Source organism: Onychomys torridus, chromosome 7 (genome assembly GCF_903995425.1).
Source record: "Onychomys torridus chromosome 7, mOncTor1.1, whole genome shotgun sequence".
NCBI classification, from domain to species: domain Eukaryota; kingdom Metazoa; phylum Chordata; class Mammalia; order Rodentia; family Cricetidae; genus Onychomys; species Onychomys torridus.
Window position 1 is genome coordinate 101,123,362 of NC_050449.1, and position 26,022 is coordinate 101,149,383.

The window sequence follows — 26,022 nt, forward strand, 5'->3', positions numbered from 1 at the left end:
GCATGCTAAACATAGACTCTACTAACCAAGCTACAACCCTAGCCATAAGGAAGGTTTTTTGTTTTTTTGTTTTTGTTTTTTTAAAGATGTATATGAGTGCTCTATCTACATGTATATCTGCAATACAGAAGAGGGCATCAGAGCAACCATGTGGTTGCTTGGAATTGAACTCAGGACCTCTGGAAGAGCAGGCAGTACTCTTAACTGCTAAGCCATCTCTCCAACCCCATAGGGAAGTTTTTTAGATGGGGCAGTAAACTTTTCACCCATATCATCAGATCACTTCTCTGGAACATGCTGCCCACATGAGCTCCCAGAGGCTTGCTCAGGGCCCAGGGCAGTCCACTCCCCTCACTTAGGCATTAAGAGGTCCTATTCATATACTGAGACCTTGTGTGCTTGTTCCTCCCCTGTCCTTTGGGGTAAGTCTTCATTTATGCTGCACACCCACACCTTAATGAAGATGCATAGCTTGGTGTTGGGTACTCTGAGGGCTTCTACCTGCAAGAGCATTTCCTTTACTTGGTCTCCATCACTCACAAGGGGCTTCCTCTTGACTGACAGCTGTAGGACCTAACTTGGGCATTTGGGAGACAGGCATTCCAGTCAGTAGGTAGTGACTGATGATTCTCTTTTAGCAGTTTTTAGAGAGGGAATTGTTTTGTTTTTCAAGGCGACAGCCTTTGCTTTATGAATCATGGTGAAAAGCTAGTGAATGTGGATTTAGCATCAGGGTCTGCTGTGAAGGTGCCAGCTGTGTCAGCATTGACTAGATACCTCTCTGGTCTATTAGCAGAGATGGCTGAGTCATACCAAAGGTGGAGATCACTCACCAGGGCCAGGACTATAACTCCAGAGGTAATGCCAAGTCCTACAGGGCCCCCATCCAGACCTGCAACTTGTCTGGGTTTACTTGGCAAGTGATTTCTAAAGTGGAGCTGCATCTGCTTTTGGGAAATTGGGGAAGGGTTGCAGGCATTGTTGGACTCCTGTAGTTCAGTTCAGGAGAAATGAGGTCTTTGCATGGGGACCTTTTAACAAACGTCACAAAGGTATCCCAAATACTTGGTGCTTAGAGGAGGGGCAGCATTTTGAGCACACACTAGACCTGCTGGGTTGTGTGTGTCAGCAAGCACAGTTGGAGAAGAGCATTTCTGGAAAGAAGGTGACATTTGAAATTGCAATGATGCTCTGCCTCTGCTGTATGCCACAGACTCTGTGTACATTCCTAGAGTGTATGGCTTCACTAGCAGTGAGGCTTTGTGGACTTGTGAGTGTGAAAGGTTATATTGCCAGGCACGTCTGGACCTCACTAGGTAGCCTTGAGCTTCTTGATCCTCCTGCCTTTATCTCCTGCCAGGATTACAGGCATGCACTACAGTGTCTAGTGGAGATCAAGCCTGTGACCTTATGCATGGCAGGCAAGCACTCTACTGACTAAGCTACAGCCTTAGCCCCTTTTTGAGTATTTACCTAGATGTGAAGTTGCAATCAAGTAATCCTCTTTAACTCCAGGTTTTTTTCAGACACTGTTCCCCCATTTGTGTGTGTGTGTGTGTAGGAGGGTGTATGTGCATGTGGGTGTGCATGCATTTGGAGGCCAAGGTTGAAATCAGAAATCATTCTCAATCACTCTGCTTTATTCATTGAAGCAATGTCTCTCAGTCAAATTCAGAGCTCACAGTTCACCAGTATGGCTTATCTTGATGCTCATACTTAGCTCTTCTGGGAATCCCCTGTGTATTAGTCAGAGTTCTCTAGAGGAATAGAACTGATCTCTCTCTCTCTCTCTCTCTCTCTCTCTCTCTCTCTCTCTCTCTCTCTCTCATGGTGATTTATTAGAATGGCCAGCTACTCCAACAGTGACTATCTCCCAATAGAAAGTCAGAGAATCCGGTAGTTGTTGAGTCCGTGAGTCTCTGTCTCTGTTAGTCTTTGGTGTAAGCCAGAATCCTAAAGAAGTAGCCTCTAATGCCCGTGAAGTAATGAACTGGTCAGCTAGAGTGAGGGCAAGCAGGCATAGAGCAAAAGCTTCCTTCTCCCATGTTCTTTATATAGTCTTCCAGCAGACAGTCTGGGCCAGATTGAAGGTGGGTCTTCCCACTTAAAATGGTTAAAGAAGACTCCCTCACAGATGTACGCAGCTGCTTGGGTTTTAGTTCATTTCAGATGCAGTCAAATTGACAACCAAGAATAGCTATCACACCCTGTCTTTGCCTTCTGAAGTTGGAATTCCAGCCTAGCTACTGCACTCATCCAGCATAACACAGGCTCTGGGATCCAAACTCCAATTCTCAGGCTTGTGCGGTGAGTGCTTTACCACTGAGCCATCTTTTGTTTGTTTGTTTGCTTGTTTTTCTAGATAGGATTTCTCTGTGTAGTCCTGACTGTCCTGGAACTAGCTCTGTAGAGCAGGCTAACCTCAAACTCACAGATTCTTCTACCTCTGCTTCCTGAGTGCTGACATAAAAGATGTGTTCCACCACCACCCGGGACTAACCACTTGAGCCATCTTTACCACTGAGCCAATCCTGGTTTGTTGTTTTTTTTTTTTTTTTTTTGCTTTTTGAGACAGGATTTCTCTGTGTAGCTTTGGAGCCTGTCCTGGGACTTTCTCTGTAGACCAGGATGGCCTTGAACTCACAGATGTCAATCCTGTTTGTTTTGTTTTGTTTTTTGTTTTTGCCGGAGCTGAGGACCAAACTGAGGGCCTTGGTGCTCTACCCCTGAGCTAAATCTCCAACCCCAAAACAGAGGCAGAAAGCAGTTTTTTTTTTGAGCTGAGGATCGAACCCAGGGCCTTGGCGCTCTACCACTGAGCTAAATCCCCAACCCCAATCCTGTTTTTTAGGTAGGATTTCTCTGGGTTGCCCATGATAGTCTGGTCTTAAACTTCTGTGCTCAAACAGTTCTGCCACATTAGCCTCTTGAGCATCTGGGACTACTGGCATGCTCTGCACCTATCCTGTGAAGACCCCAAAGTACTTTGTCAGGGCCTATAGTAGTTGATGTTCGTACCGGCAGTGTACAAGGAAGGCTCCAGCCTCTACATCCTCCGTGGTACTTGTTCTAGTTTTTACCTTTTCTTTTAAAGATTTATTTATATTTTTATTTTTAATTACATGTATATATGTTTGTCTGTGTGGGGGGTATGTATGCCTGAGTTTAGGTGCCTGCAAAGTATACAGGGGTGTTAGATCTTCCTGGCCCCTCATGTTGGTGCTGGGGACCAAGCTCCAGTCCTCTGCAAAGGCTGTAGGTACTCTTAATTACTGAACCATCTCTCCAGTACCTAGTGGTTTTTTTTTTTCCAACTGTCTCCCACCCCACCTCCTATGCACACACAGGGTCTCTCTGTACCCCTGACTGTCATGGAACTCACTCTGTAGACCAGGCTAAACTCTCAGAGATCTGCCTGCCTCTGCCTCCTGAGTGCTGAGGTCAAAGGTGTGAGCCACCACACCTGGCCTTTTTTTTTTACTATTTAAATTAAGTACCATTTATTATTGGATATGTGGTTGTGAGTGTGCATGTCCCTTATGTGTGCCTAGAGGACGAGTTTGTGAAGTTGGTTGCCAGGTTTGTGTAGCAAGTGCCTTTACCCACTGGCCCATACTGCCAGGGTCCAGATTTTTCTTTTGATGCTAATTAAATGGGAAGTGTTATCATATGCTGTAATAGACATGATTATTTTTCAGGCAGTTTTCTGAAGCCCAGGAGGAAAGCTCTTATTCTGTTCACTCACTTTACCTGGGGCTAGTACCACCAGTAAGTAGGTTCTGAGTGACAGGCTAGGCTTGTTCGAATCTTCTCTACCTGTGTCCCTAAAGATGAGTTCTCTGTCTCTTAGTGGTATGTGTGTTCTTCCTTCTTAGCTCCCAGGAGGCAAAGAGTCCAAAGGTGGAGCTACACAGCCACTCAGATGTCCCTTTCCAGATGCTGGACAGCAATAGCGGTCTGAGTTCTGAGAAGATCAGCTACAACCCCTGGAGCCTGCGCTGCCACAAGCAGCAGCTGAGCCGGATGCGCTCCGAGTCCAAGGACCGAAAACTCTACAGTATCCTTGTGCACTCATTTGAAATCGTGTGAGAAAATGGCAAGGCTGTTGGGTTCTTAACCTTGTGTCTGGTCTGGGGACTGAACCGTGGGCTTCATTCCTGGCCAGGCATTTGCTCTACCCTCTCACTCTCAAGACAGGCATTTTTAAGTGTTTGGTTTTTTATAATTAGCATATATTAGACATAATAGTTTTGTTTTGTTTTTTCAAGACAGGGTTCTCTGTGTAGTTTTGGTGTCTGTCCTGGAACTCACTTTGTAGACCAGGCTGGCCTTGAACTCACAGAGATCCGCCTGGCTCTGCCTCCCGAGTGCTGAGATTAAAGGTGATTTTTCTATGTGTACATAATGTATTTTGATCCCATGCACCCCTTATGTTCTCTAGTGTCTCCTCCACTAATCTTCCTCTTCCCGACTAGCTCCGCTTCTCCCCGTTGTGTGTTCCAGGAAGTTGCACGGGGTTATTTGCAGGAATCTGGGTACCGTACACCACTGGTGGGAAAGTGTTTTTCTCCCTCTCAACCACTAAGTGCAAAGCCCCGGGGAGATGGGCCTTCGGAGCCCCTCTTCCTTCCATGGCATGGTGTTTGCGGACAGGCTGGTCTCGCACAGGATGATGGCTGTTTCAAGAGTACAGCCACCATGTCATGTCACACATTGTGCCCTTTCTCTGGCTTGCTTGTTCTCTCTTTCTCTCTTTTTCTTTCTTTCTTTCTTTCTTTCTTTCTTTCTTTCTTTCTTTCTTTCTTTCTTTCTTTCTTTCTTCTTTCTTTCCTTCTTCCTTCCTTCCTTCCTTCCTTCCTTTTTCTTCCTTCCTTCCTTTTTCTTTCTCTTTCTCTTCATTTCTTTCTTCCTTTCTTTTTATTATTTTATTTATTTATTGGTGCCTGTAATCACAGTGCTGAGAGGGTGGAGCCTGATATAGACAGATTCCTCAAGTTCATTGGCTAGCCAGCTTAGCTTGATCAGTGAGTTTCAAGTCCAGTGAGAAATTCTGTCTCAAAAATTAAAGGTAGAAAGCAATTAAGCAAAGATACCTGACCTCTGCCCTCCACATGTGTACCCACTTTCATATTCACACACCTACATCCATCAAGTATATTTACCACACATACAACGTAACATACACACCCCAACATTTAAAAATACTAATCAGTAGGTGTCTTGTATACATATTATGGAAAATTATATAGGTCATAGGTATACAAGGAATTTGTTTATTTATTTTTGAGACAGGGTCTCTACATAGCCCTGGCTGTCCTTGAACTCACTTTGCTTCCCAAGTGCTGGGATTAAAGGTGTGCACCACCATGCCAGTCTGAAAATCTTGTTTTTTTTTTTTTTTTTTTTTAATTTAATTTCATGTATATGAATGTTTTGCCTGTAGGTATGTATGTGTACCATGTGTCTGCCAGGTGCCTGTGGAGGCCATAAGAAGATTTCATATCCCCAGAACTGGAGTTAGAGATGGTTTTGAGCTGCCATGTAGGTGCTGGGAATTGAACCTGGGTCCTCTGCAAGAGCAGCCAGTGCCCTCCACTGTTCGGTCACCTCTCCAGCCCAGCCAGGAATGAAATTCTGATGTACTACATGTCATGAGTGAATCTTAAAGGCATTTTATGGGGTTGGGAATTTAGCTCAGTGGTAGAGCACTTGCTGGGTTCGGTCCTCAGCTCGGGGGGGGGGGGGGGGAGCATTTTGCTAAGCCTGACATAAAAGGATTAATGCTGGAAGATTCTAGTAAATGAGCTGCCTCCAATAGACAAATTCCTAGACACAGAAAGTGGAGGTTTCCTGGAGCGTAGAAAGGGCAGATGGGAGGGAGTATTGAGTGTGTAGAGATTCAGCATGGGAAGGTGGACAGTGGTGAAGGCCTGCCTGCCTCTGCCTCCAGAGTGCTGGCATTAAAGAAAAGTGTGCACCACTATGCCCAGCCCCAATCTTTTAAATTATTATTGTTTGTTTGGTTGGTTGGTTTTTCAAGACAGAGTTTCTCTGTAGCTTTGGAGGCTGTCCTGGAACTCACTTTGTAGACCAGGCTGGCCTCGAACTCGCAGAAGTCCACCTGCCTCTGCCTCCCAAGTGCTGGGATTACAGGCGTGCGCCACCACCGCCCTGCTGCTGCTGCAGCTTCTTATTATTACTTTTTTTTTTTTTTTTTTTTTTTTTTTAGACAGGATCTGACTGTGTAGTCCTGGGCCAGCCTGGAACTCACTGTAGACGAGGCTGGCCTCAGACTCACAGAGCTCCATCTGCCTGTGTCTTGTAAGTGTGGATGTTGGGATTGAAGGCCTGCCTTTCTTTCCCACCCCACCTCTAAGATCGCAGGTGACGGATATTCTACCAGCATTGTTGAAGCCAGTAGTTTGCAGCTGCCACTTATGGATTTGTGAGGCAGATAGAGTTTACAGTGGACCAGAATGCCGCTTTTTAAAAACTGTATTTATTTTACACCCTGACAGCAGTTTCCTGTCTCTCTTCTCCTTCCATTCCCTCCTCCCTCTGCTCCCCCACTCCTCCTCTTCCATTCCCTCCTCCCTCTGCTCCCCCACTCCTCCTCTTCCATTCCCTCCTCCCTCTGCTCCCCCACTCCTCCTCTGTTTCTGGGCAGAAAGGGGCTGGTCTCCCATGGGCATCAACAAACATAGCTTACCTAGTTGCCGTGAGACTGAGCTCCTCCCCTTGTATTAAGGCTGAGCAAAGCAACCCCGTATGAGGAACAGGTTCCCAAAAGCCAGCCAGAATGCCACTTTCCTAGACCATTTCCATTATTCCTTCCTGGGTGGAGCTGACAGTGAGTCTGCTTGTCATTCTTGACTCTGGCCCAGAGTTCCTCCTGCTTGAGAATGTGGTGCACCACTTCAAGTACCCCTGTGTGCTGGACTTGAAGATGGGTACCCGACAGCACGGGGATGACGCGTCAGCTGAGAAGGCAGCCCGGCAGATGCGGAAGTGTGAGCAGAGCACATCTGCCACGCTGGGGGTCAGGGTTTGTGGCATGCAGGTGAGTCACCACTGGTGGGAGCTCAGGTGCTGCAGAATGCATGTTTTAGGTTGTGCCCATACCTGCCTGACACCCATGTATGTCCTCCTGGCCTGTTCCAGAATCTCTCTGAAAGGGTGAGTCACCCACAGGGTGCTGAGTGTGTCTTTACAAGAGGGTTCGCTGAGCCCTGCTCTCCTCACTTGACTGTGATGGAGCTCCATGTGTAGGATCATTGAGAGAGCCTGTTGCTTTATCACTGGGCAAGGAAGACTCGTCTGTGAGCAGTGCATTCCTAGTCAGTTAGCTGGCCCTGGGACAGCTTGGAGACAGGCTTCTAAGGTGATGGCTATAGGCCTGGTGTTGGCTTTCACAGCTCCATGATGGGAAAACCTGGGGTGAATGTGGCCTCCCTGCTCCAGTAGGAGGAGCTGAAGAGCTCAGGTTGGTCAGAGTGCCTTGCAGACTGTTTTGTTTGTTCGTTTGGTTGGGTATTTTGGTTTTTGGATTTGTACTTTTGTTTGGGGGCACTTTGTGGCCATGAAACCTTCCTGGTACTCAACCCGGTCTTGTCTCCTGGGGTTTCAGGTCTACCAGCTGGACACAGGTCATTACCTCTGCAGGAACAAGTACTATGGTCGTGGACTCTCCATTGAAGGCTTCCGCAATGCCCTGTATCAGTACCTGCACAATGGCCTGGACCTGCGCCGTGACCTCTTTGACCCTATCCTGAGCAAACTCCGGGGCCTCAAGACGGTGCTGGAGCGGCAGGCTTCCTATCGCTTCTACTCCAGCTCCTTGCTCGTCATCTATGACGGCAAGGAGTGCCGCTCTGAGCCCCGACTCCAGCACGTGGACACGGGCCTCCCTGAGGGGCCGCCCCCCTGTGGCCCCAGCACCAGCCCTAGCAGCACCAACCTGGAGGCCGGCCCCTCTCCTCTGCCCAAGGTGGATGTCCGCATGATCGACTTCGCACACAGCACATTCAAGGGCTTCCGGGATGACCCCACTGTTCACGACGGGCCAGACAGGGGCTATGTGTTTGGTCTGGAGAATCTTATCAGCATCATGGAACAGATGCGGGACGAGAACCAGTAGGCCCGGTTCTGGGCCCCAAGACCCGTTCCCCTCCACCCACAGGCAGGGACCATTGCTCTGAACTTGCTGTGAGGACACACTGACTTGCTTTTAAAGGGTTATATTTCTCTTTGGTGTAAACTAAAAGAAATGTTTTTAGCTGTAGCCTGGAATCCATATATATATATATATATATATATATATATATGTATGTATATATATATATATATAAGTAAAGGAGGGCAGAACATACGTCCTCTCAGCCAGGCTCCTTAGCTTTGTGGCTCTGCTGTGTCCAGGCTGACTCAGGAAGGAAGAGGTGGCCCCAGCGGGCTCAGCAGCAGAGACAGAATGCCTTTGAACTTTGGTTCCCTTGCCTATGGTTTTTGGGATCTGTGGTTATAGGGCTCTGCTGATTGTGAGGTGAAGCCCTTGGCTGGCACAGGGTCTCTCCATGCCTACTCATCCCTTACTTCCCAGAATGGGGAAGGCTAAGTGCCCGTGTCTTGGGGCCTTTCTAGTGTTGTGCCAGTGCCTGACAGTTGCCCTCAGGGCATTACAGGGCTGACTTCGCAGATGGTCTCATTCTTGGGTCTGATTTTGGCATGGGGCCGGATTTGTGAAGCTGAGCTGAGGCCAACTCACAGCAAAGGGCAGGCCCTGGGCTCCCTGGCACCCACTGGCATGTGAACTTGCTCTTCTGTCCACAACCCCGGCCAGCCTCTCGCCGAGATTCCTTGCCTAAGGAGGCCACATAGCCTCCTATTCCAGTGAGGTGGGCACGGCTCTGTTTACTGAGGAGAGTGAGTGTCCCAGCAGGGTTAGGGGCCTTTAATGGCTCTGGCCTAGACAGTATTTGCAGTTCTTGGGCGTTGGGTGGTGCCCCCCCTCCCTCTAGTCCGGGCAGCTGTGCTGCCTCTGGATGGGCTGTCCCTCCCAGGGCTCAGGGCCTGTGCTCTGCTCAGGGTCTCGTCTTCCCCAGGCCAAGCTCAAGGCAGCAGCCTGTTCTGTGGTAGTCCAGGCTCTAGGCTTGGAAGGAGAACTTTAAACTTGTCTGCTTCTATGGACATAGGACCCTGGGGACAGGTGCCCAGAGTCTGCTGAGAGCTTTGTCTGGTTAACCCTGGGTCTGCCAGTTCATTTGCCTGCCAGCCTGTTTCGTGGTGAGCTTTCTGGGGTATAGCCTTGTTGACTAGTATATATTGATCTTGTTCATCTTCTCCTCAGCAGAGTATTCTTTCCCTTTTCTGAGGTGAGCCTTTGCTCCTGTGCCCTTCCTTAGCAGGTTCTGCTGTCTTACAAAGCTGTTAGCAGAATGACCCATAGTGGTGTTCGCCTGGTGGCCTTCTTGTGGGACTGGGGTGTGGTTATCAGCACCAACACTGAGGCGGTGAAGGCTCCAGGGTGATCCTGACCCATTGCTTTATTTTTGCCACCAGCCCTTTGATGGTAGAGGCCTGCTGCCTATTATGTAGGTGTCCTACAGGTTACACTACACTTAGCCATTGCCAAGGTGAGCAGCAGTCTCCAAGTCTATGGCCGATGGTCAGCACTTCTGACATGTCTGTTTTGGCCTTTGAAGATAATCCTGCCAACCTTTGAGAGATACTAGTAACGAATGGCAGAATATCCTGGTTCAGAGATGCAACTCTGAAAAGGCTCCTTGATGGCCCCCAATGTTGGTCTTCTGACCCTGGTGCCCCTGGTGGGCAGGTTCCCATTCCTTAGGGCTGGGAGGCCCAGCTTTGCCCATTTCTGGTTAGTAACAACTGTCTTCTGTCCAGTAGTATTCTGTTGCTTTAGCCATGGGGGCAGTAAGTGTTCATTTGTGTAGACACATCTCTGCCAGGATAGAGGTTAAGAGAGAGGTTTGGGGCCATGGATGACCTCCTAGGAATGTGCTGTTCTGCAGTTACCAGATTTTGGGAGGCACCGCCCCTTCTGCTTCTCATGTAGCAAGGGAGATGGTACCCACTTGTGAGTTCTTCTGCCAGTACAGTGTGGAAAGGCTGGGATTTGCTGTTTCTCTTGAAGGGCAGGGCCCCACTTTTCAGCACTTTTGATATCTGGAGGGCTAGCTCGTTTAGCTGATAGGTAGTGGCAAGTGTGTAGTAACACTTTCTGCCAATGTTCTTCTACCTGCCCCAGGCTAGAGCCCTGTCCCTGACAGGCCCTGCCTTCCCAGCCCCAATTTGGGACCAAAGTGCAACTCGGGATCATGGGTTGGGGAACTCAGATTTCCCTCTCCATAGTATTTCCCTGGGCTAAGCCCACACCAGCCCCGGGAGATGGGTGGGAGTGAAATGGGATGGGTGGTGCTTAAAGAGGAAAGGGACCAGTGTAGTAACTAACTTGCCTGGAACCCCACCCCTCCCAGCTTTAGGCCTGTGCAGTGGGCCTGAGGATTCTCCCCTAGAGGCCAGGGGCCTGGGCTAGTTCAGTATCCGCTGCTCATTCGCTCACATCTGGCCACGTGCACGTTCCCTAGATGCAAACTGCTTTGAACTTTACAGCTGTGTAAGTTGGTTGTGTGTGTGCCCATTTAAAAACAAAAAAACAAAAAAAACCCCTGCATTTTAATGAGGAAAAATGAGAACCCGGGGAAAGTTCCTTTGCTTCTGTGGAGGAAAAGTAAGACTTCGAATTCTGGAAATTGTTCTCTGCTCCTCTTTCCTGGAAGCTACACACCTGCCTACATACCCTAAGACCTGCGCCTGGATACACGCGTGGCTCCATGGCGTTTAGGCGCGCTTGCGTTTCCCCGGGTCCAACTTGTGTGTGATGGAGAGGGGTACTTGGCCCGAGCCGGCTCCTTTCTGTACACCCTGCACTCGCTACCCGCCCGCTTGTGTCAGGTCGTGTATGTCAAAATAAAGCCTCTAGAAACTGAACTCTGTCCAAGTCTTCGTGAAACTTTCACAGCCTCGGGGTGAGCTGACCCAGCTAGTAGCCCACACATCTTGGTCTCCATCTGAGGGGAGGTGCGGGGTTGGAGCTCGGGGGCGGACAGGTGCTGAAGGGCGGGGCCGAGCTTGGGGGCAGCACCCGAGGGGCTGGAGGTGGGGGTCGGAGCCAGCACCGGAGGACAAGGCGAGTGGTACTGGAGGTGGGGGTCTGGGCAGGCGCCGAGGGGCGGGGTCGCTAGGGCGGACCCGGAGCTGGGGTGGGGGTGGGCGGGGCGGAAGGCGGCTGCCTCGTGGCGGACCCAGTTCCGATAGGAAGCCAAGCTAACTCCTCCAGTTCCGCCTTTAGATCCGCCAATGGGCATCTGACCCGCTAGTTCTCCGGGTCCCCATGGCAGCCCAGCGCGTTGGGAATCTAATTGGCTACGTCTGCCGTAGCGTAACGCCGGGCGGTCGGCGGCAAACGGCCCTGCCACGTAGACAGCAGCCGATTGGCTCTTTCAGCTTACGTCACCGGCTGCGCCGCCTCCGGCCGGAACTCCGGGCCAGCCGGTCTCCAACCAGTTCCTCCTCCCGTGTTCTGGCTGCCCCTAGACCCCACATCAAGGTAGAGCAGGAGGGCGAGGTGAGGCCAGAGTCGGTCAGTCTGGCTGGTGAAGGACACGAGGCAGGGCACGGCGGCGGGAGTGCGCGGCAGGGTCCGTCAGGAGGCCTGTAGGTACTTTGGAGCCAGGGACCCACCGCTGTCACCCGCAGGCGCGATGAAGGCACTGATCTTGGTAGGTGGGTATGGGACACGGTTGCGGCCGCTGACGCTGAGCACCCCGAAGCCATTGGTGGACTTCTGCAATAAGCCCATTTTGCTGCATCAAGTGGAGGCGCTTGCCGCGGTAAGGTCCTGGGTCAGCTATGGCGGGAAGAGGGACAGATAGTGACTAGGAGGCCAGGGGTGGTCATACCTTGTGACTGAGCCCCTCAATTAGCCCACTTATTGTGTCTGACAGGCAGGTGTGGACCACGTGATCCTGGCAGTGAGCTACATGTCACAGATGTTGGAAAAGGAAATGAAGGCACAGGAGCAGAGGGTGAGGCTTGCATGGACTTAGTCCTTTCTTTTGGTCCCTGGGGCTTGGCTGACTATTGAGGGACAATATAATCAGATGACTTTTTCCTTTTAGCTTGGAATCCGAATCTCCATGTCTCATGAAGAAGAGCCTTTGGGGACAGGTCAGTAGAAAAAGGAAGGCTTTGGGACAAGATTTAGGGTCAGTAAAGGGTGTTATCCAATCTGGATGAGTGTCTCCGGAGTCTAAGGTCCTAGGCCTCTAGCACGGTGGTAACATATGACTTGTCCCCTTCTTTAGCTGGGCCTCTGGCACTGGCCCGAGACCTACTCTCTGAGACTGCAGACCCTTTCTTCGTTCTCAACAGTGATGTGATCTGTGATTTTCCTTTCCAAGCCATGGTGCAGTTCCATCGACACCATGGCCAAGAGGGCTCCATCTTGGTAAGAGACCAAGTCTTCCTTCTCTGACATCCCCACCCTCATACCCAGTCACTCCTAACCCTCAGTCTTAAACTCTCTGTGTTGTGCAAAGCTGTGCAGAATATTTTGGGGCAAAGCCTTTGAGAGGCGGGCTAGGCATGTGTATCAAGGAAAAAGAACACTGGACTAGATCTAAGGTACACTCCACCTTCATATTCAGGTAACCAAGGTGGAAGAGCCTTCCAAGTATGGTGTGGTGGTATGTGAGGCGGACACAGGCCGCATTCACCGTTTTGTTGAGAAGCCGCAGGTATTTGTATCCAATAAGATCAACGCAGGCATGTACATCCTGAGCCCTGCTGTACTGCAGCGCATCCAGGTGTGTAGGAGAGAACGGCCGGGGTGGGGGGGGGGGGCCAGGGTGGAGCAGGCCTCTGTTGGATGACCTGCTCACGAGTTGCCCACTTCCACAGCTGAAGCCTACATCCATTGAGAAGGAGATCTTCCCAGTTATGGCCCAGGAGGGGCAGCTATATGCCATGGAGCTTCAGGGTGAGGCAGAGAGGTCATAGGGTGAGGGTAGTCTGTGGCTAGGCAGAGCCCTCTGATTCATCTCTCCCTACAGGTTTCTGGATGGACATTGGACAGCCCAAGGACTTCCTCACGGGCATGTGCCTCTTCCTGCAGTCACTGAGGCAGAAGCATCCAGAGAGACTATATTCAGGCCCTGGCATTGTGGGGAATGTACTCGTGGTGAGGCCCTTGTCCAGCCTGTCACTAATCCTTTCGGATTTGGGGACAGATGACCCACTCTTCCTTTCCTCAACACTCAGGACCCAAGTGCCCGTATCGGTCAGAACTGCAGCATTGGCCCCAATGTAAGCCTGGGTCCTGGTGTGGTGGTGGAGGATGGCGTGTGCATCCGGCGGTGCACGGTGCTTCGGGATGCTCACATCCGCTCCCACTCCTGGCTTGAGTCATGTATTGTGGGCTGGCGCTGTCGTGTGGGTCAGTGGGTAAGTCTGTGAGCTGGGCTGGGTGGGGACAGGAGCAGGAAATATGTGTGCCCCATTAACAAGGCTCACTTCCCCCACCCGCAGGTGCGCATGGAGAACGTAACAGTGCTGGGCGAAGATGTCATAGTTAATGATGAACTCTACCTCAATGGAGCCAGTGTGCTGCCCCACAAGTCTATTGGGGAGTCGGTGCCAGAGCCTCGTATTATCATGTGAGGGATATAGAGGGCTGGCCACGCCCCCTCTTGACCCTCAGCTGTGTAGCAGTCACTCAACACTTCAGAAGACCCTGGACACGGTGCCATTTGTCTAGGGAGGAATGGGGGAATCTGAAGCTGTTGGACATCTGCTTCTGATGGGGACAGAAACTGACAGGATCCTGCTGAGCATAACCCGCAAGCCCCACTCCCACAAGAAGAGCTGGGGCCAGGGCTGTATGGAATAATAATTTAATGCTCACTGTAGCCTGGATTGCAAGTCAAGCTCAGGCATGATGAGGCTGGGCTCCCACCAATGGGGCTACACACAGGCAGATGGATGGAGGTGGGAAGAGTGAGGGTGATGGGAAACGGGGCCGGAAGAGCTCATAAGCAGAGCTCGGTCTGGGTCTGATGGTGGAGGCCCAGGATGGTGCGAGCTGTGTGCATTCGGCTGGCCTAGGCAGCTGAGGAGGTAGCACTTGTGCTGGCTGCCTTGTCCCAGTCCTCTACAGATGCAATGGTGGTTTTGCAGAAGAAGCAGTCCTTGTTGTTCATCAGGTGCTGGTTGATGCAGGCTCTACAAGAGGGGGGTGGGGTGAGCCCTGCCTGTGTGTCCTAGTTGCCTCCCCAAGTCCATGGGGCCCACTTACTTGCAGGACTTGTGGCCACAAGGCTGGAACACCGCGGAGATGGGGTGGGCGTAGCAGATGGGGCAGAGGTCCTCTTCACTGGTGGGCTATGGGGTGGAGAGTGGAGAGTGGGTTGGGGCTGTACCTGTACCTACCCTCGTGTGCACAAATGTATTAAAATGGCATGAGCCTGTGTGGTCTAGCCCCACTCACCAAGGAGGCAGCTGCTGCCTGGGCAGACGCAGCAGTCAGGTGTGCTAGCATCTGCTCCACCTGGGCCAACTCCTCAGCACTGATATAATCCGTATCTGGGTTAGTGGGAGGTGGAGTCAGTCCCTTGTAGGCCTAGAACTCAGTGCCTCTTCAACACTCCCAGGCAGGGAATTTGCTGTTCTTGAGGATCCTGAGCTCAGGAAATCCTGAAACTCTTTCCTGACCCACCCCTGGCCCACTTACAACTTTGTAGAGAGAAGCGTTTCCGGTCAGGGGCAGGCAAGGCTGTGCCAGGTGCTAGGGGCTCTGGCTGCCCCAGGAGATAGCATATGGAACGGAGCTGGAAGCAGGGATCAGCCAGGAGCACAGAGGTGGCTTGCTCTGTCCTAGATAGGGAAGATGCATAGGTAGTGGGAAAGCCTTGACCTATGTGAAAACTGTCTCCATGGTGGGGTTGGGTGACTATCCAGAGGCCTAATTTTGATGTCTTCGTTCTTTGCATCTTGATGCTTACCAACACTCTTAGTCCTGGGTCCCAGTAGGCCCCAAACGACCTACATTCCAGTTAAAGGGAAGAGGGTACTGTTGATGGCTTATAGAGTAAAAGGTGCTTGCTACCAAACACGACAACTTGAATGATCACAGAATGGAAGGAAAAAACCACTCCCCCCAGTTGTCTTTGACTTCTGCATGAGCACCCACATACACTACCAACACATCAATAAGGAAATCTAAAGGGAGAAGGGTGAGGATTCCACCTAACCCATAATACATGAATCCTTCAAAATCACTTAGAGAACATTAGCTACAAAAAAGACATTCTCCCCAGACTTGAGCCCTTTTTGCTCTTCAAGAGGGAAGCCAGGCTTCCAGCCAAGAGAACTGGAACGCTGGGGCCCTCTGGTGGCCACGCTGAGTCTCCAAGTGTCAGGGCATGTGCTTGCTCCACCCCTTAACAGCAGGAGCCAATGGGAGCTTGGGTTCCCACCCCTGAGCAGTCACTTCCTAGAGTACTTAGAATCCAGTCAGAGCAGCGCTTGAAGAAGGTATCGGAACTGAACCAAGGGCTGGGGCCCCACCTCATAATCCCAGACCAGACGAGCAGGAGAAGCTGGCTGGGCGGCTGGAGCCGGCATTGTGCCTCTCAAGCCCTGGGCTGTAGGGAACCACAATCGACAAGCCTTACAGAAGCAGGTGAGTCCTGGGGCTGTTGACTAGCACTAAGCTGCCTCCACCTCTAGCATGGTGGTCACTGCCATGGCCTGGCTGCTGGTGCCAGGCATAGTACTGTGCATGTTGGGCGCTGGATTAGGCGCCTCAGATTTGGAGGACGTTCTGCCTCCTGCTCCCCACAACTGCCCCAATAAATGCATCTGTGCTGCCGATGTGTTGAGCTGCGCGGGCCATGGATTAGAGGATGTGCCGGCATTACCTGCAACTGCTGCAGAACTCGACTTGAGCCACAATGCACTCCAACGCCTGCACCCTGGCTGGTTAGCACCCTTCTCCCGGCTGCATGCCCTGCGCCTAGGCTACAATAAATTGTATGTGCTGGGCCATGGTGTCTTCACCAATGCCAGTGGCCTGAGGACACTTGATCTATCATCTAATATGTTGAGGATACTCCATACCCATGACCTGGATGGACTATGGGGGCTGGAGAGATTGCTTCTGTTCAATAACCGCCTGGTGCACTTAGACCTGGACGCCTTCCAGGGCCTGAGCACACTCAGCCACCTTTATCTTGGCTACAATGAACTCGCCTCTTTTTCTTTCAACCACCTACATGGTCTGGGGACAACCCACCTGCGCACTCTAGACCTGTCCTCCAACTGGCTGGGACACGTCTCCATCTCTGGGTTGGCTGCACTGCCAGCCTTCCTCAAGAATGGCCTCTACCTGCACAACAACCCACTGCCCTGTGACTGCCGCCTCTACCACCTGCTCCAGCGCTGGCACCAGCGGGGTCTCAGTGCCCTGCGGGATTTTGCACGTGAATACACGTGCTTGGCCTTTAAGGTTTCCGAATCCAGAGTACGCTTCTTTGAGCACAGCCGGGTATTTGAGAACTGTTCAGCTGCTGCAGCTCTCGGCTTAGAACTGCCTGAACAGCAGCTGGACACACAGGTGGGACAGTCCCTGAGGCTCTACTGCAACACCAGCGTGCCCGCTGCACGAGTGGCCTGGGTTTCACCGAAAAATGAGCTGCTTGTCCCACCAGGATCTCAGGATGGCAGCATTGCTGTGTTGGCTGATGGCAGCTTAGCAATACGCAGGGTGCAAGAGCAACATGCAGGCATCTTTGTGTGCCTGGCAACTGGGCCCCGCCTGCACCACAACCAGACACTTGAGTTCAATGTGAGCGTGCATAAACCTCGCCCCGAGCCAGAGGCTTTCAACACAGGCTTCACCACGTTGCTGGGCTGTATCGTGGGCCTGGTGCTGGTGCTGGTCTACTTGTTTGCACCACCCTGTCGTGGCTGCTGTCACTGTTGCCGGAGAGCCTGCCGTAACCGCTGCTGGCCCCGAGCACCCAGTCCACTCCAGGAATTGAGTGCACAGTCCTCAGTCCTCAGCACTACACCACCGGATGCACCTAGCCGCAAGGCCAGTGTCCACAAGCATGTGGTCTTCCTGGAGCCGGGCAAGAAAGGTCTCAATGGCCGTGTGCAGCTAGCAGTAGCTGAAGACTTCGACCTGTACAACCCCGTGGAGTTGCAAGTCAAGGCTGGCTCTGAGTCAGCCAGTTCCACAGGCTCAGAGGGTCTCGTGATGACCTAGACTGCCTGGGTGCCCCCCACAGGCTATAGAACTGCTGCTTGCCCTGTTTGCTGCTGCAGTCTAGAGAACTGACAGGTGCTGGTGGGATACACTGTGCCTGGTCCTACAACTGCATGTGAGCCTCGACCTGCACTGTAATAGCTCTACCCACTGGTAAGGGGGTGAGGCTCCCCGGCTTGCCTCTTGCTCTGCCTAGCTCAGGCTAAGGCCTCAGACTACTAGATCCTGCTTCCCTAGGACCTCTGAGTGACCAAATGTCCCATGAAGATCAGGGACCAAGACCACCATCTGGTAAGAGCCCTTGCATTAGAGCTCTGGGACCACTTCAGGAATTAATGCAGATGTTAGGTGCAGCATAGAAGTCAAGCACACCATCTTCCCTTCCCCACCAGGGAGCTTGCCAAGGAGGGAAAAGGCAGCTCAGAAGATCCAGCCCCCACTCTTAGGTGGAAGGAATAAATAAGCCCTTCCTCTGCTGAAAGAAGACCCAGTCTACCACCACCACCCAGCCTCTGGAAAGCTATACAACTCCTGTGGAGTCTGGTGGGCATGCGTTCCTCCTTCAGGACACTCCTGCAAGAGTAGCCCTGCTGTCTTCAGCTAAAGGGGGAGCCAATTCCATGGGCTCATAACCCAGCAGGAAAAAGCCCGGTGAATATGACTAATCTGGGATTCATGTCCCTGGAGGGCAGGAGACCTCTTAAGGACTGGCACTCATCTCAGCCTAATGGCTGAAGCACTATCCTGAGTCCATATGCCTCTACCACCCTACAGGCGGGTAGGGAAAGGGTCGGAGCCCTTCCCAGGATGAGCTGGCAGCTCAGTCTGTCCTAGATGACTATGAAGGCATTTTGTAATAAAGGCAGTACATGTTCGTTGCTGGGCCTTCCCAGATGGGTAGCTTTGTGTGCTCAGCTCTTGATCCAGCAGGGTGGCCCTGACCATCAGAGGATGGCACATCTTCCAAGTTTTGGCATGTATGCCCCTGCAAGAGGCATGGCTGCTAGCTAAGACCTCCTACCGAGCCAGAGTTTACACCTCACCACCTACCCTTTGCCTCAGTGTCCCAAACTAGAGTCTGCGGTTCATTTTGAGACAAAGAAACACAACAAGGCCCTTCCCTATCAGCCCTTCCTCAAAGGGCACGCCCAGTTCCCATGGGAGCCAACAGTCCCCGACACTCACTCTGAGGCTGGACCATGCACCAGGAGGCGTACCAGGATGCCGGTCACTGCCACCAGGATAGGGTAGTGGTCCACACTCTCCAGGCCTAAGGGGAGGGAAGGAAGATGAAGCGTTCATACAGTTTTGTGGCAGGAGCTCCGGGCCTGGCTGATGCCACCGACCTCTTCCTACATAAAGGCAAGCTGAGGCTGGGATTGCACAGCACAGCTGTCCAGTACTGAATGGAGAAGAGCAGGCACCACTGCTCCTGGCCCAGAAGCCAAGGCCTTGGTGTGCTGAGATGCAGGGCATCTGGATCCTTACCAGGAAGCCGCAGGGTGACGACGCGGTCAAACAGGTTTCTCTCAGCTGTCACCCGGTTCAGCACCTGGTTCAGCAGCTGTGAGGGCAGGAGCCTATTGGTGGATGGGCAAGCGCACCACCTGGGTTACCCCAGGGTCCTACCCTCCTTGCCCAGATGGACACACCTGTGCAAGCCGCCGCAGCAGCATCTCAGAGGTAGGGCGGGAGCAATCCAGGAATATTTCAGGCACCAGTGTGATGGTCATCTCCAGGACGCGCAGCAGGCTGACCGAAAGGTCAAAGCAGGTGGCACAGACCTTGAGTTGCCGACTGTCCACGAAGCTTCGCTCCAGGCGTTCAGCAGCCTGTTGAATCTAAGTCACCAGCAGGAAGGCAGGTAGCAGTCAGAAGCCTGCAACACTGCTGAGCCTTGGCCTCTGCCCAGCCCACCCCAACACACCACAGCCCACCTCCTGGATCATGCCGATGAATTCAGAGAAGGCCCAGTTGAGCTGGTTAAGGACACTGTTGAGGAAGCTAGGTGCCACATCAGGACCCTGTCGAAGTAGGTCTGCCATGTGCTGCTGCAGCAGGGTGGAAGGGCAGGGTTCTGGGGAGCAGATGGAAGCAACATTACCAGGGACTCCCAGGCAGGAACCCCATCTGTCACATACCGGAACACTGACGTAAGAACAAAAAGATGGCCCTCTAAGAATACTCAGATCATGAAAGAACGGCATGGAACTGCTCGGGAGGTAGGAACAAGTGTGTCTCCCTGCCGCCGAGCAAGCCACAGGCTACAGGTGTTTCCAGCACCGCCATACCCAGAGGCCGAAGCTGCCAGACAGCTGTGGGCCTGACCTGAAGCAAATTCTGAATCACGTGTGCCAGAAAGTGTCAGATATAGACAAGACAACTTAGACCGTTCCCACTAGTATCAAGGCCAGCTTCTGCAAGAGCCCAGACTGGGGCCTGCTGTCCTCTGCTGCCCTTGGCCTGGCCTTGGCATATGGTTTAGATGGTGGGTGCCAAGTCTGGGCTGGAAGGGCAGCAGTAACCAGAGCTCTCAGCTGTAGCTGGTCCAACATACCTCTCCAACCCTCTGATGCAAATCAATAGTTCCTGCCATAGGGAGAGTGTCTGCCCCACTGCCCCTCCCCACTCACAGTTCAGTTCCGTCCTAGAGTCTAGACAAAGGCATTTAGCAAGGACTTGCTGTGTGCGTCTGCACAAGACTTTTGGCCTCTCTGGGAACACCCAGAGACCAAGCGACACTGGCTGCAAGGGCAGAAACACTGGTGAGCAAGGTGAGGAATGAGGTGAGGAATGTGGCAAGCCCTCAGCAAGCTGCACAGCTCAAGGTCTTGGCCAGGCCCAGGCAAAGACTTTGATAGGCACAGGAGACAGCTTCTGTTCCCAGCCACATCTGAAGCCCATTTGGGTCCTGATCAGTTTCTAGCTTGTGTCCCTCGAGTCAAGGGTCCAGAAGATAACAACAAAGGCAGCTACCATCCGGGGATATGGCAGCTGGTACAAGGAAGGAATCGAGTGTGTACCCTACAGAAGCTGCAGCGAGCTGGAGAGGCGTGGTGCTCCCTTCACTGTGAGCCCTTCACTACAAGCCCAAGGGAACAAAAGGGCTTGTCCCAGAGCATTCCTGGGCTAGGAGGGAGTAAGAAAAATGGGACCCAGGGAAAAGGTTAGGAGCCTGAAGGAAGCGCAGGAGATAGGCTTGGAGGAACAGGTATCTCAAAGAGACTCTGAGGAGCAGGAAAGGGCTACCAGCTTGTCTAGGGCTGCCACTAGGACCTGTCTAACCTGGATGATACTCACTTTGGAGGCTGGGCAAATTGGCATCCTCTGGTTTGGTTTTCAGCAGATGTGGCAGCCGTGTATAGCGGTACCCAAACCCACAGCCCTGGGGTTGAAACAGCAGGAATCAGAAGGACAGGGTGACACTTCCTTCCAGCTAGCCTTAGCCATTCCCCACAGGTCAGGCTTACCCTCCAAAGCCGCACCAGGATCCAGTTGGTCTGGGCCCAGGGCCGTTGCTCATAGGGTGCCAAAAGGTTCCTTACCATGGCAATACGCCTGTGAAGGTGAGGGATAGCAGGTACAGGGTGAGGCTGGGCGTGATGCTGTACAGAGTGGGATGTGTACCCCCAGGCTCCTACTTACTGCTCCTCAGGGATCCGTTCCACAGCCCGCAGGGAGTGTGGGTAGCACACGTAGCTGGCCAGGGCCTGCATCAGTGAATCTCGAATGTCTGTCAGGATATGCTAGGCCTCAGCAAGTCTCTGACATGCACCGGGGCCCCCAAGCCTAATGCCCACATGACCACAGTTTAGGTAGAAAACAGTTTGCCAGACATGGCATCCCACCCCCATACCCATGGCCCTCTGGAAGACCCCTTACCAGTGCCTACAATTCGTGGGTCAGCAAAGTGTTTGGCAAGGGTGGCAGCCAAGCGGGTCAGGGTCTCTTCATAGCCTGCAAAGGAGGGCAGTGAGGTCTGCTGGCCAGGAGTAAGGGTTCCAGAGAAGGCATGTCCTTGGTCAGGGTGGGCAGATTTTGTGTAGCAGCGCCTAGAGCTGGCTGTGGGCCAGTCTGGACCCACGCTAGCATCTACAGACACTGGGCAAGGCAACACAATCCACTGGCAATTGGGGAGAGGATTAAGGCATAGATCCACGGTGGGGAGTGGACAGATTCAGACAGGAGCCCCGACCCAGGCTCCAGCTCATTCTGGAATATGCCTGATGGCTTGGCAGTCAAAGCTGCTTGGTCCCCAGATCTCTGAAGACAGAGCATCACCAAAGACTGGGTAGGCACAAGGTAAGTGAGGGGCTGCCAGTTTACAGCCTACTCTGGGTACCCACTGCAGGGCCAGCTTGGATCAGTGGTCTGGATGAAACCAAGGTTCATGCTGAGCCCCAGCAGGGCTCACCTTTTCTTATGTTTTACAAAACATGCTACTCTGCCTGTCCCACTGCCACTGTGAGACCAATAACCAGGTGGCAGGGTGAGGAGCCACAGCAGCTATCCACAAAAGAGAGCAGGCCAGGGGTCCCCACCCATCTGCTGTCCCTGGTGTACCTCTCCGTTGCTACTTCTGAGCCTGCAGGCACAAGTTCAGTACAAAAGCTTGATGTGTGCGGTTGGTTCGTGACAATGAACTTGGGGCTTGCCAAGTTCATTCTAAAGGTCTCTTTTCTGCATTCCCCTCCCTAAACTGTAGTAGTCCCGTCACCTGGGAGCTCTTCCATGCTGTGCACAGGGCCAAAATAATTCTTGAGAGCACTGTAGCTGTTGATGGCCACGCTTAGATAGAACTCAGGCATGAAGGCAAAAAGAGATCCTGTGCGATCCCCATGCTCGATGGTCCGTAGGCAGACACGCAACAGCCAGTAGATATCCAGCATTTTCTCCTGCAGGAGGCACACAGAATGCTGCTGGGCCATTTATTGTGAGGGTCTGGTCTAGGGATCTGGAAAGCCTCCCCATGACAATGACATCAGAGCTGGGACCTGGGCTACAGAAGTGTGAGCAGTGGCCTAAGCTGAAAGAATGAAGTCCTCAGTAGGCAGGAGTCCAGCAAGACCAGGGCAGTTCTATGACCCAAATGAGAACCAGTAAGCAAAGGGTAGAGAGCGCTCCAGAGAGAGGCTGTGGGGACAGGACTGTAATGGAGCCACAGCAGTGGCCAGCCAAACTACAGAGCCAGGACTGGGAAGACAAGACAGGCTGTGTGGCCCACACACCCAGGACGGTGTCCCCAATGGAGAGGGAGTGGATTTGGGGAGAGGGGAGGTGGAGGGGGCTGGGAGGAGTAGAGGGAGGGGAAACTGTGGTTGAGATGTAATGGATGGAAAAAGAATAAATAAAACATAAAATAAAATAATAAAGATAAAAGCTGTTACTGAAAAAGAAAAGAGAATGATGTTCCCATTTCTGGAGGTGACGAAACGGAGAAACCGGAAGAGGAAGTGTAGCTCAGCAGGAAGAGCGTGGGGCACCTGTGCATGCTCGCAAAGAATGCGTGTGGAGGAAGCAGGCACTTCCGGGCTGGAGCTCAGGGAAGCTGGTGGGAAGGGAAGACGTATGAGTTCTGTAGGAAGAGAAGCCATGAAAAAGGCCTTATTCCCACAGTGTGGCTCGTAGAGTCTCCCTCAGGACTCCGTGAAAGGACACAAGACCTAAGAAGGTGCCCGTTCAGACTGACAGAATCCGCACTCAACACTAGCTCTCTGAGGTGTTCCCAAATCCCAGAACCAGAGAAAATACACAGAGGGGTGAGGAGGGGGCCTGAGCCCACATATGGGCAGTGGGTACGCTGTCATCACAGAAGACACGGAAGATGAGCCTGAGGACACTCTGTGAGCACGATCTCAGAGAGGAAGAGCGGCCTGTGCTGGACCAAGCACTGGGGAGAGGAGGTAGCTAAGACAGCAGAGAGGATGGGGTGCTGTGAGCAGGTGCGGTCCAGGAAGCACCCACACTCGCCCTTTAATAACAGGAGACACTTCTCAGAGCAGACAGGAGTGAGTGCTGAGGACGCAGGAAAGGAGGTTCCTCAACAGTGTGAGGCCAGTTAAGAAAAGCCTGCATCTAACATGCTCAGGGGCCCTGTTTGGAGTCATTCTCTGTTTCAGAGTCAGAGCAAGACAAAGATGTCCATTTTTATCACTTCTATTCAACACAGTGTTGGGGATCGGAGCCAGGGAAATCAAGTAAGAAAAACAAAAGGCATCCCAACTGGGATGGGAGCAGTAAAGTCACCTCTGTTCACAAACACTATCTTATGTTTAGAAATCCTAACGGTCACACACACACACACACACACACACACACACACACACACACACACACACAGAGGGAGAGAGAATTAGTAACAAATTCTGAGGGTGTTGGAGAGATGGCTCAGCAGTTAAGAGCACTGGCTACTCTTCCAGAGGACTCAGGTTCAATTCCCAGCAACCACATGGCAGCTCACAACTGTCTGTAACTCCAGTTCCAGGGGACCTGACCCCATCACATAAACATACATGCAAGCAAAACACCAATGTACATAAAATACAAATAAATAAGTTATTTTAAAAAATACAACTATAGAGTTGGAAAATGGCTCAGTGGTTAAGAGCAATGGCTGCTCTTCTTGAGGACCTGGGTTCAATTCCCAGCAACCATAATACAGTTCACAACTGTCTGGAATTCCAGTTCCAGAGGATCCAGCACCCTCACATAGTCACTCAGGCAAACCACCAATGCACACAAAATAAATAAATCTTCAAAAAAACCCCACAATTGTATAAAAAAAAAAAAAGGAAGAAACAAAGTTGAAGAATACAAAATGAAAACTAGTAGATATTGCTGTAATCAGAGACATCTCTATCCAGACAATATTGCTACAATATTGGCACTGTCCAAAGGAGTCTACCGCTTCCAACAATGTGGTTGGCAAAACAGAAAACTTGGGCCAGAGAGATGGCTCAGTAGTTAATAGAGTACTTGCTGCTCTTTCAGGAGACCCAGGTTTGATTCCCAGCATCCACATAAAGACTCACAGCTAACTGTAACTCTAGCCCCAGAGTATTTCATACCCTCTTCTGACCTCTGCAGGCACCAGGCATGCACGTGGTTCAAATACATACAAGAAGGCAAAGGTGTGCGCACTCGCATACACGCACACATACACACAAACATACATAATCTTTTTAAGAAAGGAGAAATTCATTTAAACATTCCTATGAATCTTCAAACGCCCTGAAGTAACCAAAATACTCTAGCAGGAAACACAGTTGCTCAGACCTCCCTATTTCTTTCCTTCTTTTTTTAAAGACTTAATAAACACTGGATCCCCTAGAGTTGGAGTTATATGCAGCACCTCCTGGTGGGTGCTGGGGATCAAACGCCAGTCTTCTGTAAGAGCAATACCCATTCTTAACCACTGCTCCATCTCTGCAGTTCCTTCTTCCTTTTTACACTTATTTATTTGTGCACACACATGCATGCATGCCACTGCGAACAAGGAGATGTCAGAGGACATTGCAGGAGTTAGTTCTCGCCTTGGTGGCTGGGAGGGTTTAAATGAGGATGGCCCCCATAGGCTCATGGATTTAAATGCTTAGTCGGCAGTTGGTAGACTGGGAGGGAATAGGTGTGGCCTTGGAGGTGTGTAATGGGAATGGGTTTTGATGTTTCTCTGCCTGCCTGGCTGCCAGTGAATGTAAAGCGCTCAGCTCCTTCTCCAGCACCACGTTTGCCTGTGTGCCACCATGCTCCCTGCCATGATGACCATGGACTAACCCTCTAAAACTGTATGCAAGCCCCCAGTTAAATACTTTCTTTTATAAAGTTGCCTTGGTCATGGTGTCTCTTCACAGCAAAGAAAATAATGTAGTGGCAAGTGCCCTTACCACTGAGCCACCTTCCAACCTACTGATTTCAAAACTTATTGTTAAAAACAACTAAAATAAAATCAAAAAAGTGTGGTACATGTACAAGACCAATGAGACAGAGTGAGGGATTCAGGGTCAATCAGCAGGGAAAGACTGATCCTTGCCAACAATGGCTTTAGGATGCTGCAGCCTCAGAAGAATGAAACCAGACCTTGCTTTATGCCATCTACAAAAATTAACTCAAAGTGGATTAGAACCATAAACTTAAGACTCAAAGTAAGCCTAGATGTGGTGGCATACACCTTTAATCCCGGGAGGCAGAGACAGGCGATCTCTGTGAATTCAAGGCCAGCCTGGTCTACAGAGCAAGTTCCAGGACAGCCAAGGCAAAGAAACCCTGTCTCAGAAACAAAAAACAGAACAAACAAACAAAAAGGGCTGGAGAGATGGCTCAGAGGTTAAGAGCACTGGCTGCTCTTCCAGAGGTCCTGAGTTTAATTCCCAGCAACCACATGGTGGCTCACAACCATCTGTAATGAGATCTGGTGCCCTCTTCTGGTGTGCAAGCATACATGCAGACAGAACACACAACACTGTACACATAATAAATAAATAAATAAATCTTAAAATAAATAAAGACTCAAAAGTATACAACTCCTAATGAAAATAGTCAACAACAAAGGCAGAGGTGGTAGAAACCAGGGTCCAGGGAAGGTGGTGTGGGAGAGAGCAGCCAGACTGCCAAGAGAGCTGGGTAAGTGAGAAATCCCAGTGGCAGGAAGCTTCTAACACAATGTCTTTGGCTGGTTTTGA

The 26,022-nt window shown here is 51.4% G+C and overlaps 4 protein-coding genes across 10 annotated transcripts in view; 3 read left to right on the forward strand and 1 right to left on the reverse strand.

The window, feature by feature from the left end:
• Ip6k1 (inositol hexakisphosphate kinase 1) overlaps positions 1-8,307 on the forward strand; it is a 40,335-nt gene extending 32,028 nt beyond the window's left edge. For all 4 annotated transcript variants that reach the window (XM_036193112.1, XM_036193111.1, XM_036193113.1 and 1 more), the window contains 3 exons: positions 3,876-4,057; positions 6,885-7,060; positions 7,628-8,307. In XM_036193112.1, the coding sequence (XP_036049005.1) occupies positions 3,876-4,057; positions 6,885-7,060; positions 7,628-8,137 (868 nt within the window). In that variant the 3' untranslated portion in view covers positions 8,138-8,307. The remainder of the gene's footprint in view (positions 1-3,875; positions 4,058-6,884; positions 7,061-7,627) is intronic.
• Positions 8,308-11,528: 3,221 nt separating this feature from the next.
• On the forward strand, positions 11,529-14,543 carry Gmppb (GDP-mannose pyrophosphorylase B). The gene is made up of 9 exons (XM_036192073.1): positions 11,529-11,909; positions 12,024-12,104; positions 12,198-12,246; positions 12,384-12,526; positions 12,726-12,884; positions 12,979-13,057; positions 13,131-13,258; positions 13,339-13,521; positions 13,606-14,543. Exons 1-9 carry the CDS (start codon positions 11,781-11,783, stop codon positions 13,735-13,737), a joined length of 1,083 nt encoding a protein of 360 aa, XP_036047966.1. The 5' UTR covers positions 11,529-11,780; the 3' UTR covers positions 13,738-14,543.
• Positions 13,955-26,022, reverse strand: part of Rnf123 (ring finger protein 123) — a 28,361-nt gene continuing 16,293 nt past the window's right edge. For all 4 annotated transcript variants that reach the window (XM_036192068.1, XM_036192070.1, XM_036192069.1 and 1 more), the window contains 13 exons: positions 22,062-22,239; positions 21,227-21,301; positions 20,990-21,077; positions 20,815-20,902; positions 20,645-20,729; positions 19,282-19,421; positions 18,997-19,185; positions 18,833-18,908; positions 18,530-18,614; positions 14,807-14,949; positions 14,564-14,658; positions 14,372-14,457; positions 13,955-14,298 (listed from right to left, as the gene is read on the reverse strand). In XM_036192068.1, coding sequence (XP_036047961.1) covers positions 14,178-14,298; positions 14,372-14,457; positions 14,564-14,658; positions 14,807-14,949; positions 18,530-18,614; positions 18,833-18,908; positions 18,997-19,185; positions 19,282-19,421; positions 20,645-20,729; positions 20,815-20,902; positions 20,990-21,077; positions 21,227-21,301; positions 22,062-22,239 — 1,449 coding nt within the window. In that variant the 3' untranslated portion in view covers positions 13,955-14,177. The remainder of the gene's footprint in view (positions 14,299-14,371; positions 14,458-14,563; positions 14,659-14,806; positions 14,950-18,529; positions 18,615-18,832; positions 18,909-18,996; positions 19,186-19,281; positions 19,422-20,644; positions 20,730-20,814; positions 20,903-20,989; positions 21,078-21,226; positions 21,302-22,061; positions 22,240-26,022) is intronic.
• Positions 15,568-18,953, forward strand: Amigo3 (adhesion molecule with Ig like domain 3). Its single transcript, XM_036192072.1, has one exon. It carries the CDS (start codon positions 15,806-15,808, stop codon positions 17,342-17,344), a length of 1,539 nt encoding a protein of 512 aa, XP_036047965.1. The 5' UTR covers positions 15,568-15,805; the 3' UTR covers positions 17,345-18,953.